The 14,143-nt window shown below is 46.5% G+C and overlaps 1 protein-coding gene across 6 annotated transcripts in view; it reads left to right on the plus strand.

Moving 5' to 3' along the window:
• Window positions 1–14,143, plus strand: part of dlg3 (discs, large homolog 3 (Drosophila)) — an 83,642-nt gene that overhangs the window by 60,843 nt on the left and 8,656 nt on the right. For 5 of the 6 annotated variants that reach the window (XM_069171705.1, XM_069171706.1, XM_069171707.1 and 2 more), the window contains 3 exons: window positions 4,356–4,512; window positions 5,300–5,402; window positions 13,549–13,663. In XM_069171705.1, coding sequence (XP_069027806.1) covers window positions 4,356–4,512; window positions 5,300–5,402; window positions 13,549–13,663 — 375 coding nt within the window. Of the gene's footprint in view, window positions 1–4,355; window positions 4,513–5,299; window positions 5,403–6,689; window positions 7,394–13,548; window positions 13,664–14,143 lie in introns of those variants that run through there. The other variant, XM_069171710.1, reaches the window with a different exon arrangement.

Genomic DNA, 14,143 nt, shown 5'->3' on the forward strand with positions numbered 1-14,143 from the left:
ACTCGGGTCTTACCCCTCTCATCACCCGTGCTGCCAGCACCAATCACGCATGCATACTGTACACTGACACATTTGCTGACACGCACGACCACACACGCAGACACACGCTTCATGTGCAGTACCCAATCATGATGCCAACACATACCTGTGCGTCTCCATCCTGCACACCTTGCGAGGCTTAAATCAATTGTGCAAATGAGAGCTCTCCACATGCAGTGTGGTCTCCATGCCGGGTGTTCAGTATGATCAAAAAAGAGCGGCATCGTCTCCGAAGAGCTGACAACCAAGTTGATCCCAATCGCAGCAGATAGGCATCCAGCTCTATCAGACTAACAGGCCGATAGCAGCCACCTCCCTCCAAACCCAGGAGCTTCCCCATTGGCTCCAACCAGGAAGGGTTATTTTAGATGAATGCTATAGTAAGCTCAGGCTTCGGCAGAAGTGGAGCAGGCTGGTCGTGAGGAATGAATCAGAGCTCGTATCGGCCCTCTGCCCATCTGCACAACCCCCTCAGTGGTGTCATCGCAGACACATCCCCTGACACCCCTCCCCCTTCTCCATCTGATATTACCCCCTTTCTGGAGATATGTCAGTATTGTAATCAGTAGCTTCTTTGAATGCTTGTTTCTGTCCACGCTGGACTCGATAAGAGGTAAAACCTGTGTTTATTATGCAGGTTTGGTGTAGACGTACACCTGCGGTCGGTTACTAAACAAGCACTGAACTCAGGCTCTGTGGTGGATATACAGTACAGTGCAAACATTTGAAACATTTTAGATGTTAACATTTTTATCCATAATGCCGTAGCATCAGGGCGGCAGCTTCTGATTGATTTCCAAATTAATTCTGCACCATGATATCGACCCCAAACTTAAAAGCCGGAATCACAAAACTTAAAGCCGGAATCACAAAAGAATGATTTTCAGTGACAAAAAGAACGAGGAGTCCTGCACCAGATGGTATGGCCCCCACAGAGCCCTGATCTCAATATCACTGAGTCAGTGCGGGATTACACCAAGAGACAGTAGACACCGACACAGGCTAAATACACAGAACTGTAAGAATTTTCCAAGATGCTGATTTTCGAAAGCTTCCTTGCTTTACTTTTAGTTAAATCTTTGCATTTTTGCAGGATTGTACACAACGATGCTTCTAGTTTATCTGCATTGTTTAGGAACAGCTTGTGTAAATACAGAAGCCTGGGTGTTGCAGAAGCAGGTAATCAGTAACTTTTTGTGTCTGACACAGACACACTCAAACACAACACCTTTGACTGCTCAGTGCAAGAATTCAGTCATCAATAACACTTTGACCTTTGGCTGGCACTTTTCAGAGCTGCAACAGTACAAAGGCGAGTTTAATATAAAACTAATCAGCAGACTCAGCTGCGTAAACATTTTAGGCGTTAATCATTCATCGCTCTGATTTTAGTCTTAGTCACAGCAAGAGGCATGAAGTATGAACTGTCTATCACCTTAGCAGGTAATACATATTTCCCTGTCAAATTAGAGGAAAAGAACAGGTGGAGGCAGCCACGGAAAATCTAGGGGTGAAATTTAGACAGTGAAAAGGAAGACAGAAGACCATATACGCCTCTATACACGAGCTGATGTGATCTATTTGGGGAAAGGCAGAGATGAAGTCCAGCGAGAGGTAGTGTCTGTCTGTGGAAAATGGCGTCCATCTGCAGTGTCCACCATTAATCAGCCGAGCAGAGCCAATTACTGGACTGAGTCCAGGGCAGCGCGACCTGCTGAACCCTATAGCCCAGCTATCCATTCACAGCTCTAGGATTGAGGTACGACCGCCTCAACCACAACACTGAAGCACAGAGGGAAAATACAGTGGGGGGGGGGAGAGGGTCCTGAATTACAGAAATGGCTGCGCAGAGAGAAAAAGGTTTTAACCGCTCTATAACTGTTTACATTCCTGACATGGATGAAAAGGCGAAGGAGGGGGAAAGAAGGGGAAGTAGGTCTTGTGATGGAGAGGGAGGACTTGATCCCTGCATTTAAAACTGTAGAAATTCACTCCTGTTTTCCATGAAGATGGCTAGGCAGTTCACCTCTTATGGACAAACGGAGCAGAAACACACACATGCGTGCTGCTTCTTTGGAGAGCAGCACCAATTGTAAGACGCAGCAGACATTGTGTGTTTCACAGGAGCCTGCGTGTTATTTTCCTGTCAACAAACCTAGTACGCTGCCCAGCGTGGAGACAGGTTATAGACTGCAAAGACGTCAAATCAAAGGCCTGGAAGTCCTAAAAACGAGGTCCACACGCTCCTCGGTTTGTTTACACTCTTGACAAATTAGCAAGAAGCTTCTGAGAATCTATCTGCCTAGTCTCCAGAGGGCCAGGCTGACAGATAGGAATGCTGGTGTGCTGTGCTGGAGGGGGGCCAAGCTCACAGCAGCATCGCAGCAGAGACGAGGGCACAGCGTGGTGCGAAAGGGGATCAAACTTGGATAACCTCCGGTCCAACACGTCTGAGGACCGATTATTCCAGATGTGAGTGAGAGGTGATTTTTTTTTTTTTGCTTCTTGCTGTAGAATGGAGAGGAAATAGTTCGCATGGGAGCGCCAGGGTTAAGTGTCTTGCTGGTGATAGGGAGAGAGCGTTTGTCACAGCCCGAAGAGGAGCGGTTTCCCATCACAGCACACAAGGATGAGATAGGGAGCACAGGAGTTTCTAAAATTATAGCCCACCTCTCTTTGGAAGGCCAGATAGGAAGCGGGGTCGAGGAGTACTGCTGCTGAGCTGAGCGATGTGCCATAGCCAACATGTTCACAGTCAACATCTCATCCTCCATGTCGCTGGTGAGGAGCCTGCCTGAACACACAGTTAGGAAATGCTCTTTCAGAAGCAAGCACCGGATCCAGATCCTGAGGTAACCATGGAGATCTGTGTGCCTCGTCAAGCTGAGATGAAAAGCTAAAGATGGAAATCGAGGTTATTTTAAGCTTGACTTGTTTGAAGGCAAGTCAGCTGTTTTAGCATATTTTAAAGGCAATTACCGCTTACCATTTTTATTTATTTTTGTATCTCTGGTACTAAAAAATTGTCAAAGGCTGTGCTGTGGTGTAAAGGAAGAATATAATGTAATGCAAATGTTTTTGCCACAGTCGTATATAATCTGTTTTTTGAATCTCCCATGTTGAAACAAGACCAAGAGTCCCCACATGGCGGTTGACGATGCATCTCTGCTCAGTTCAGTTAATTTTAAAATAAACACTATGACTATTCAGGAGTTTCCATACTCTTCCACTCTTCTTTAGTGGAGTAGCCTACGCTTTTTCCAGCCAGTCATGGGTATGATTGTGAAAGTCTGGAATGCTGCCTCGGTGGCCGTCGATGGGAAAATGGTCTTAACAGCAACTTTGAGCGCAGCCATTAGGGATTGTGTAGGAATTGTTCCTGTAGACCGCAGGCTGAGTACTGCAAGCGAAGACCACTAATGGGAACCATGCAGTGTTTTCTATTGAGAAAGGAAACTGTGTGTGTGTGTGTGTGTATGTGTGCGCATGCATGTATGTTTATGCGTTCATTTGTACAGAAAGTCTGAGTGTATGTGTTTGTGAGTCAACTGTTGCTTCCTAGAGAGAGTATGTGTGTGTGTGTGTGTGTGTGTGTGTGTGTGTGTGTGTGTGTGTGTGTGTGTTTGCATTTGTGTGAAGTGTGTTCTCAGAGGGCTTTTGCTGGACTGTAGCAGCGGTTTGGCCTCTCTACCATCTTATAACTGAGGCAGTCTGAATATCCTGACGGAGGATGAGTCATAGTGGCGAAAGCTAAAGCAGAGCTTCAGCTGGTCTGTCGAGCAGGGGGTGGCTCGTTGTAGATTAGCATGAGTGGGTGTTTAAGTGAAGTGTGTACACTTCCATGAGATGTCCATGCATAAGCAGAAAGAGCTATGGTTTCGTAGATAATAGGCATTGGGACCGAATCATGTTGGTGCTTGAGATATATTGTAATGAGTGAACAGTGTTATCCAAGTGGTTATCAGCAATTGTCTTTTGTTAGCAATATGATTATTACTGCATGGTTAATCATTGTTCTCCACTAGTAAGTGATTGTCTGTACATATATAAGTACTCTGTTTCCAATACATACACCGTGACTGTACAGTAAAAGATCTGCAGGCCTGCTGCTTGTAGTTGTCTAAATTGGATGCACTTGACATTTTGGGATCATACAGTGTAAACCAATAGAAGATCGCTGTTGTTTGAAACAGCCTCTGTGTACCCCTCTGCTTATGCTTTTTCTATTGCAGCTGTGGTCATATCTCTCTCCTGTGGTCTCTTTTGTGTGCTCTTTGTCCCGCCCTTCACCCTCACGCTGTCGCTCTGTTTGGCAGGGAGCCGAGGAAGGTGTTGCTGCACAAGGGCTCCACAGGTCTGGGCTTCAACATCGTCGGCGGGGAAGATGGAGAAGGGATCTTCGTCTCCTTCATCCTGGCGGGAGGGCCGGCCGACCTGAGCGGCGAGCTGAGGAGGGGCGACCGAATTCTCTCAGTCAGTATTTCAACTTCAAGTTCTCGGTTTGCCCGCACCAACAACTTTGAGGGAGTGAGATCCTCAGCCAACTCCTGCTGTCAGAATAATGATGCCTAGAATAATGGTGGCCTAGTGTTTAGAAAGCCAGCAAACATCTGCCCTGCTGAAATGTCCTTGAGCAAGTCATTAAATCCATAACAACTCTGAGGGAGCTTAGCTGTGCTCTGCCCAAAACCCAGTGCTACTTACAACATACAGTACGTCTGTTTCATGTCAATGCTGTTTGTTGTCTGAAACTACATTGCCACATATTATATGAAAAAGTTAAGCGATTCAATCTATGGGTGAATACATGTCTATATTACAACAAGTGTGTTAACATTGACAGCTAATAATGTACAGTAACAAAACTACACTAAGTCAAAAACCTACTTTATGGGTCGACAGTGCATTAAACGCTGGAGGTATTTTATTTTGTCACGTGGGCTTTTAATTTTAAACACAGGAAGTCAGCATGCATCGCCCTGCTGTTGCAGTGCAGCCAGAAGTAGCAATCTTACCTTTCAGGAAAACCACAGTTTTCTTACATACTTCTAATTCAGTCATAGTTAATGTGAGGTCTTCACACGATGAGGGCAGATCTTACCTCAATGATATGAAACATCAAGCATTTAGAGTAGCCTTTGCTCCATGCACCTAAACCTGCTTTCTGTGTAGATATAAAAAATTACATGGGTAAATTGCTTTTGTAATCTCATCTGGCGTTTTTTCCTCACAAAATTTTACACCATCTGCATCTTTGCAGGTGAATGGCGTGAACCTAAGGAATGCCACACATGAGCAGGCGGCTGCAGCACTGAAGAGAGCCGGCCAGACTGTCACCATCATTGCTCAATATAGGCCTGAAGGTAAGGCCCTGTTACCTCACAGCATGTATGAATATGATACTGTGCCATAAATGGGTACTGAAGTCACAGTTTTATCAAGCCATATTAGAAACATCAAACATCATCTAACTAAGACATTTTATGCCAGATAAACCTATTCGGTATTTTTTTTTGCGATACGGCCTTTACTGACCCCTGACTATTTTGGTCTGAGCAGTGTCAACTTAAAGTTCCCAGTAAGTCTGGTGCAATTAATAATACTTAATTGGTTTTCGCTCAGTAGAGCGCTTAAAAATTTTGACGACCTTCATGAGATGACCACAACATTTGCAAATAGTGCAGGACCCTGCTTAATCTACATGATACATTAGTGGCACAAATTCCCTATCAAATTTACAATTAATCAAATCAGATGATTTGATCAGAGTTGTCCTCTCAGCATTGTTAGTAATCCTGTCACGTTTTTGATGCATAGTAAACAGAACACTGCATTTTTGTACATAGCCTATTAAAATCAGTACACATTTTGGAGGAAACTTTCTGGTCTTGGAAAATGACTAAATAATGTCATCAGGGTTATAAATAACTTATAGATTATAAATTATAACAGAATACCTGCATTGTAAACTAAATGTAGTCGGCTTCAAGGTTAAAGGAAGAGTGTGATATTTTGGGAACATGTTCAATTGCTTAGAGTTAGATGACAACTGTTGAGAGAGTTAGATTATAACATTTATATTTATTCTCCTACTTATGCCTGTATGGTAAATATGAAGGCACCACTAGTTGACAGGTAGCTTGACTCTTGTCAAATGTGACAAAATCCACCCACCAGCACCTTTAAAGCTTACTAATTCAGGTGTTATTATCTTAGTTGTATAATCTGTAAATTGTCAGCTGGTGTAAAAACAACACATTGAGGTTTTTCAGCGGGGTTTACCTACCAGATTAATTCTTGGCCAAATGCAGTCACCTAGTGGAGGCTGTGCTAGTTGCCTGGCAACCTCACATTGACAACAAAACTCCAGAAAATAGTCCAACACGTGACCCCCTGTTAAACCACAACACGTGGGTTTATAGACTCGAGTTTTTGTATAGATTAAACAAATGACACCATTTGTTGATTCAATTCAATTCAATTTTATTTATATAGCGCCAAATCACAACACAGGTTATTTCATGGCACTTAACACATTAAAGTCCTCACAGCGAGACTTTACAATATTATACAGAGAAACCCAACAATTCATCAATTCCCACATAAGCTAGGAGGGAGAGAGAAAAAAAAAAAAAAAAAAAAAAAAACTCCTCTTTAAGGGAGAAAAACCTCCAACAGAGGGAAGGAAAAAAAAAACCTCCCTCTTTAACTGGAAGAAACCTCCGACAGAACCAGGCGGCCATCCGCGTCGACCGGTGAGGGGAGAGCAGAGAGAGAAAAGAACAGCATAGAGATACAAGAAGAAGAAGAACTGTTCTAAATCGCTTAATGACTTATCCATTTAAGTCGGCGCGGTCAGGTCCACCTAGTACGGCGGTGGACGCGCGATCGGCCCGGGGCTGCGAACGAGGACAGCGCTTTCGGATAGGCTGGCTGCAGGAAGTATTCAGGTTCAGGGGCGGCTCTTGTGTTTGGTTAAAGCAGCAGCCCTTGAAGTGTCGAGCCCGACTGCGAGGCGGGCAAACGAACCGCTCTTCCCCCGTTCAAACTCCCGAGCCCCCGCAGCGAGGCGGCCGCTGTTTCGCGGACTCGTGCACACCCGGACGGCCACGGAAAACGGGGAGACCCGAGCGCGAGCTGCGTTTCCCGCTGTAAGGGGGAGCTTTACGCGCGCTCGCGGCGAAGGTTGGAAAGCGACAAAAAAAAAAAAAAAAAAAAACTTTTATCTGCGGATGGGGGATGGGCTCGGATACAACAGCAGCAGAGCAGAAGCCGCATGAACTCCCTAATGGCTGGGTGAAGAAACAACCAGGCTGCGACGGAGAAATAATAGCCGCAGTTTCATTGAACTGAGGTGAGGCGGGGAGGGAAGGCGTGTGAACGCATCGGCACCTTAAAACAGGAACAAACTGCGCGAGTTACACGGTAAAACATGTGTGTAATCATTGCTACTTAACCGAGGTCGTTTGTACCTTCTTCTTCTTCTTTTTTTAAAGCAGTAACCTGTCGTTTGACTTCTGTAGCACAAAGTGGAAAAACAACAACTTTGTCTTATGTCTGAGCGAATGAAAAGCTATTATTAGCAGCAGATTTAAACGCGCTGTCTTTTATATCGGCCTTGAAATTAATGATAAGTCACCGTGGCAGACATGGGAGCCTCACCCCTACTGTAGTTATGACAGGCACCTCTGCGTTTGTGGTAAAGTCCTGCCACTATCCGCAATCCTTTTTTTCGTTTTTGGCGGCTTGTTTTTCCCTCGTTTCTCCGTTTGGTACTCACTTAAAAGTTTTACTTGCGACCGGGTGTAGTCATTTGAATGGAGCAGTTTTCATTCAACAGTTGCTTTACTGTTCTTATGTAACCCAAAGCTTTTAGGTGGGGACGCAGAGGTGTGGTCAAACAGGTGTGTCGGCTTGCTGCTTTAAACGCTGACCTGACCTGTGAACTCTCAACGTCTTTTATATTTACAATTGTTTGTCACTTCCTCACCAGACTTTGCAAAACACACAGCTCTCTGACCACAGGGTCCCCTTTTTTTTTAATTTAAATTTTTTTTTTTTTTTTTTTTGCTTCATGCTGACTAAAGCAGAATTCATGGTTATTTAACAAAATGGAACCACCGTTTCCTTGTATTGGTGTGCTGCGGCTTGGCCGTGTCTTCCGGCCGCCCCGGCAGTTGCATGCGTCTTGGCGCTTCAGTCATTCTTCGCGTGTTTTATCTGAACATGCTGCAGTAATGCTGTAATAACACTGGGAAGGATATTGGGAGCTTTAAGTCGAGGCTGAGTTCTGACAGGAATGTGCCGGGGCATAAGTTGAAGCATGCTCTCGCTCCAGGTTTCTTTCAATAAGACACGAGCCTCAAATGGCCAATATAACCCTCCCAAGGTCGTTGAACTTGAAGTTGAACAGGATCTGCGAGTTGGGATGGGACTGAGCTAAAGAAAGACGCGGGGCTGGGATCAAAGCCGACAAAATTCAGATTGTAAATCTTCATACTCTGCCATGTGAGTTCATGTCTCTCATGCCAGATCATTCAGGCAGCATCTTGAATAATGATGTGCTTAGTTGAAGGGAAGCTTTGTTTTCCATACCAACTCATGCTTTCAGCTCTGTGCCCCCTTTGTAACTCAGTTGAAGGACACTTATCTGTTTGTGTACAGTTCTTCGCGACTCCGAACCTACGAGTCGAGTGCCGGCAAATGATTGACTTCCTGCATCCCCTCTGGTGACCTGAGATCTGTCGCCAGTAATTCTGCTGGCATCCTAAAGCGGTGTGTGACATGTCGTTGGTTTGAGTTTGGAGCAGGAGGAACCCCCAAGTGAGCTGTACAAGGACAGTCAGTCAGGGTGGGGGTGGGGGGGAAGTGGAGGGTTGAGCGCTAGTTCATGGCAGGCAAACTGCCCGGAGAGTATTCTCGGGGGCCGGGGCCCGGGCATCCATGGAGCTCTGATCGAAGGCCAACTCCGAAAACTACAAGAAGCCACAATAGAGCGCACAGGCTGCAGCGGGAGCCCCCCCCCCCTCCGTCCCCCACCTCCCACCCCCCACCCGACGCTAAGCGGCTGACTGCAGCTCCACCGGGTCTTTAGCTGACATTCGGGCAGGGAAGTGAGGGGTGTATATCCACACTCTGGCCTGCTCCACCATATCAACGAGTGTAATTACACAAAAATCTTTGCATGTAGGAAATGGGAGGAGGACCACGAAGGAAATGTTACACTCCGTGCACCTTCATTAAACTCACAACAGTGTGCCTCACAGACCTCTGTACAAACGTTCAAACCATACATGCACCCCCTGTGCTTTATTACCGGGGAACGTGTGCGCGCGCATTCACTTGCGCGACTATTCCTGACGACATAACGCGCTCTCGCATTACAAGCGCATGTCTACCGTGTTGCATAACTGGATCAAAAGAGAAGCGACCGACCCCCCCCCCAAAATAAAAAAGCTGTACCAACTAATGAGGACACGCAGTGGGAGTGAGAGGTACAGAATAGTCCCAGTTTCTATTCGCTGTCTTGTCTTCCTGTGGGTCATTCCTAAAAATATATGCGCGCTCTAGAGTATTAATGGCTTTAAGGAACCGGGATTTAAGATTCATAACCGTAGGCTCCCACTTCCCCGGCACTCCAAAGGTGTGCTTGTGAGCAGGGATGATCATAAATGATTTACGTTGGATTAATCACTGTTGGACCGGTCGCGCGTCAATCGACGTCGCACTCGGGACCTTTTTCTCAAACGGGTAGAAATAGTTGATGACAAAATGTATTCTCAGATAATTGGGGTACCCAAGCCTGTTCCTACTTTATGTTGCCTGCTTTCATTGATACTGTATCTGTATCTGTGCATCTGTTTTTGCAAGTGACAGAATTCTGTCATATCTTTTTTTTTTTTTTTTTTTTTTTAATTGTTTTTGGCTGCGTGTTCAATAACGGGAGGCCGATTGAGAGCGGGAGGAACTGTTTCCAGTGATGGTATTATCTTTACCTCCACCAAGCAGGTTGTGTTTCTGGTGCAGCTTCTGTGTTCGTCAGCAGGGTTGTGGGGGGAGAAAAAAAAAAAAAAAAATCCTTCTGATTTTCATGAAACACGGGCCAAGGAAGAACCCATTACATTTTTAAGTGCATCTAAATCACGGGGAAGATCCACAAAGTATTTTTCACTTTCGATAGCAGTGCAAGATCGGGCATCTGGCCTGTTAAATGCCATACGTCTTAAAAGTGCAGTCAAATAGTGACGAAACACATGTCATTGTAGAAATACCACGGACTCCTTTTCAGAATCCAAATTCACGGGTACCGGTAATCCTCTGAGATACACGTGTATTCGCTCAAACTTCGTACAGCAGGCGGTCGCGGCGGACGTGGTGTTTTCACGAGGGAGAACTGGAAGCAGCGTAGCAGCTGAGATTTTAGGCTTAGGGTCGGCACGAATGTATTTTTGACATCATTCTAATACTTTTGGAAAATATACCCAGACATATATACTGTATAATGGTTGCAGGTGAAGATTTGTATATAATAGAAGAGTGGACTATTGGCCTTGATGGATTGCCTGCGGTGTCCAAGGAACCTTCACATTTGCTGTTATCATTATTTTTGGACTCGTATACTTTCAGTTTACAATTTATAGGTGTTTATTTCCTCATGAAAATACTCACTTACTGATCTGAGTACTTGAACGCTTCTGTACTAGTTGACTTGCTCATTTGAATGATCTGACTTCCTCGATCAAGGCGCACGTGAGAGATTTTGTTTGCGTTACTGTGGCTCTGCGTGCTCGACATTTGTGGCGGGACGGGCGGTCGATACAGAGCTGACGTTTCAGTGTCCCTGTCCTGCAGTGCTGCTGTGAGATGTTTGGTGGTTCTCATTCAGCCGGTACCACAGTGGTTTAAATACTGGGAGTCCCCCTCCTTTTCCTTTGTAACAGGTGTATGCTTCGCTCACTGTTTCACGTCACCTGACTGTAAACTTACAGGAAATCGCTTCCTTGTAAATGAGGACAGTCCTTGTGGCTTTTGAAAGATGGATTATTGTGTTTTCCAACTCGGCTGCGCAGGTATTCTGATGTTTTATACACGGGTTGCGTCAGAGAAATGCCTTTTATTATCAACAAGGTGCGGCAGCAATCTGTGGTTATCTTGTGATTCCCGCCCCAACGTCCCACAGCACCTTGAAACCGATCGTAGTTCAGCGCTCTCTCTGCTCCTCCTGAATGTCCACAGTGTTTAGATGAATCATTTGGACGTCAGGAATGTGAACGAGCGAAGCCTTTAGCTCCCCCCCCCCCCCCCCCCCCCCTCCTCCTCCCTCCATCCCCCCCGTGCTACTGATAGCACTAGTAGTATCTCACTGGCCCAGCTCTCATGTGGCCCTTTAGGTTGCCGGTATGAAGAAGGGTATTAAGACTGTTCTCTCCATTTAGCAACCCTTTGTCTCGTCCCTCAGCCCCTCCTCTCCCGAAGCCGCCGCTTCTTGTGCTCCTTTCCCTCGTGCCTCTTGTGCCTGAAAGCCAAGTGGACTCGTCTGAATGGCCGTTTCCGCGTGCGCTGTTCCTCGTCTGGGAGTTCGAGAAGGTTGCTCTTGGTTACAGGCAGTCAGGCGGGTGTCTGGTTACCTCACCTTGCCGCGTCACTCGGTTGTATTGTTAACCCTAGGAGCAGGGCGGAGAGCCGCTACCCGGCCCGGGCCGGGTCCCTGTTTGCTTTGAATTCCCCCCCTCAAGTTTCACAGGAGGGGTCACAGCTCGGGCGACCCGGAGCTTGTTTTCGCACCTGCTCCGAATTTTTTCCGGGAGCCTGGACAAACTTCAGCTAAATCATCTCCGTAGGCATCGGTGTTTGTTTTTCAAGGCTACTTCTCGGCCGGTTTGACAGAATGTGGACTTTGATCTCCTTGTTGTTCACATTACAGGAAGCGTTCCCAGCCATGAATGATTAAGCGGTGAGGTAGGAGTGAACCCCCTACAGGCAGAGCAGTCGAAGAGATATGTGGAATGAATTTGGGACGATGTTCTCTCTCGCTGGTTCTTTTACAGACTCATTATGATCGAGACCGAGATATGTTGCCTCATTACAGCAGCACTGTACATTATCACATGCCATTGATGGGTTTTGTTCTGCCTTACGCAGCTAAATGCCAGCTGTGCATCGTGGACCATTAACACTTCCAACTTGATTTACTTTCTTCCCATCAGCAATGTGGAGTAAATAAATTGCCAGTCGGCCTTGCCACCGTTATTACGCAATCACCTGATCGTGATTATTGAAGCAGACCGTTGGCATTTTTGCATAATCGTCAGGATCGTTTCCTTTCATCTGTTAAAAAAAAACAGCTGGATGAAAGAAAAGTAACACGGCCATGTCTCCGTCACTATTTCCACATCATTTTCCCCGTTTGAAGTGTGACTGCTTCTGTTTTTATGATGTCATCTTGCTACACCTCCTTCTGTTGTGGTCTAATGGCACGAGTGGAGAATTACCAGCGCCATAGCATATTGTTTATTTTGATTATTGGTCATTGTCAGTCTTCTTTTTTTGTTTTGGTTCATTCAAGGTTTTCTTTGTCATAGGAGCTGCGTGCAATTTTTGTTTACAAAGCCAAATTTTGGCAATTTTTTTTTTTTTTTTTTTTTCTTTTCAATGTTACAGTATTCAAAGACAATGAATGTCTCTCATTCCTCAAAAGGTGTACGTGTATTATTAAAATATGAACGGGCCCGTACTATCATAGTGGCTTATAACAATTACATGTTAAAGTTTCCTGATCGTGACTGCCCCGCTCGCCAATTGACAAAAAAAACAACACCGATTGCAGTTGTATCGCAGCTCCTTTGTGTGATCACATGAGCGCCCTCGTCTACTCGTGTTTCCAGCTGCATCTGCCGGTGTGTTTGTCTAGCCGGTGTGTTTGTCGAGCCGGTGTGTTTGTCTAGCCGTGTGGTGTGCGGCGGCCTTGCTCGTTGCAGCAGCCCGGGCACGGAGCACGCTGTTCACAGCGGGCTAATGAGAGCTTTCTTAATGAGGCGGTCCAGGTGGATTCATACATCATCATCCCCGTGCTCCTCAGCTGCAACTGGATTTACACACCTATGACAAATGGTCGCGCATTTGAAATTGTCGGAGGCCTTTTTTTTTTTTTTTTTTTTTTTTTTTTTTTTTAAACCACCCTAAAGAGCCCATGTTGAACTTAATTAATCACCTGACACCAGACATTACTGGATGTGTAAGGCAGATCTGTGATAAACCACCTGTTTCCGGGGGTCATTAATCAGCCTAAGGATTTGCCGAACCGTTCCCTCTGTTCGCTGCAGCTCGCCGACGCGCACGTCGCCAAACGAAACGGAGAGAGCCGTCCGCTCTCTCCGTTTTAAGATGTCCGTCAACCCTTCCCGGACCTCGGCCGCGTCAAGCCTTAGAAGCCCGCGGAGCTGTTTCTGAGCTGCTGTTGACACCTTGTTTTTTTTTTTTGTTGTGCTGCGCGTGTCTCTCCCGACGCAGAGTACAGTCGCTTCGAGTCCAAGATCCACGACCTGAGGGAGCAGATGATGAACAGCAGCATGAGCTCAGGATCAGGCTCCCTGCGCACCAGTGAGAAACGCTCCCTCTACGTCAGGTAAAGTTTGCACACACACACACGCGCGCACACACACTCATGCCTGCACTCACGATATCAAACTCCTAAGATCTGTTGTCAAAATAAGCACTCTTGCATAATGAACCTGTCTGTGGGAGGGGGAGGGGAGGGGGGGGGGGGGGGGGGGAATAAAGCCGCAACGCACGTGTTGTCAAAAGCACCGACGCTGTCGGGAGTGCGGCGGCGGGGGCGCCTACGCCACGGGTCGTACGATGAAACGTGACACCATTCACGCCGTGCTACTCGTCGGATGACAGTTTGATTCGGCGGCGTTGGGTGGATGTCGTTCATCGCCTTACGTGACCGGCGCATTCCCCGCCGTCGGTTTCGACGCCACGCGCGCGACATCGACCCCCGCCGGGTTTAATGCGGACCGGCGGCGCGTCGCCAAACCGGGCGGAGGCTCATTTGGGAATTAAAGCGGGGGGCGGCGCGCTCCCGCTCGCAATAAACGCAGCC

This window comes from Embiotoca jacksoni, unplaced genomic scaffold (genome assembly GCF_022577435.1).
Source record: "Embiotoca jacksoni isolate LCO1_2020_lvr unplaced genomic scaffold, fEmbJac1.0.p SCAF_5, whole genome shotgun sequence".
Taxonomy (NCBI): Eukaryota; Metazoa; Chordata; class Actinopteri; family Embiotocidae; genus Embiotoca; species Embiotoca jacksoni.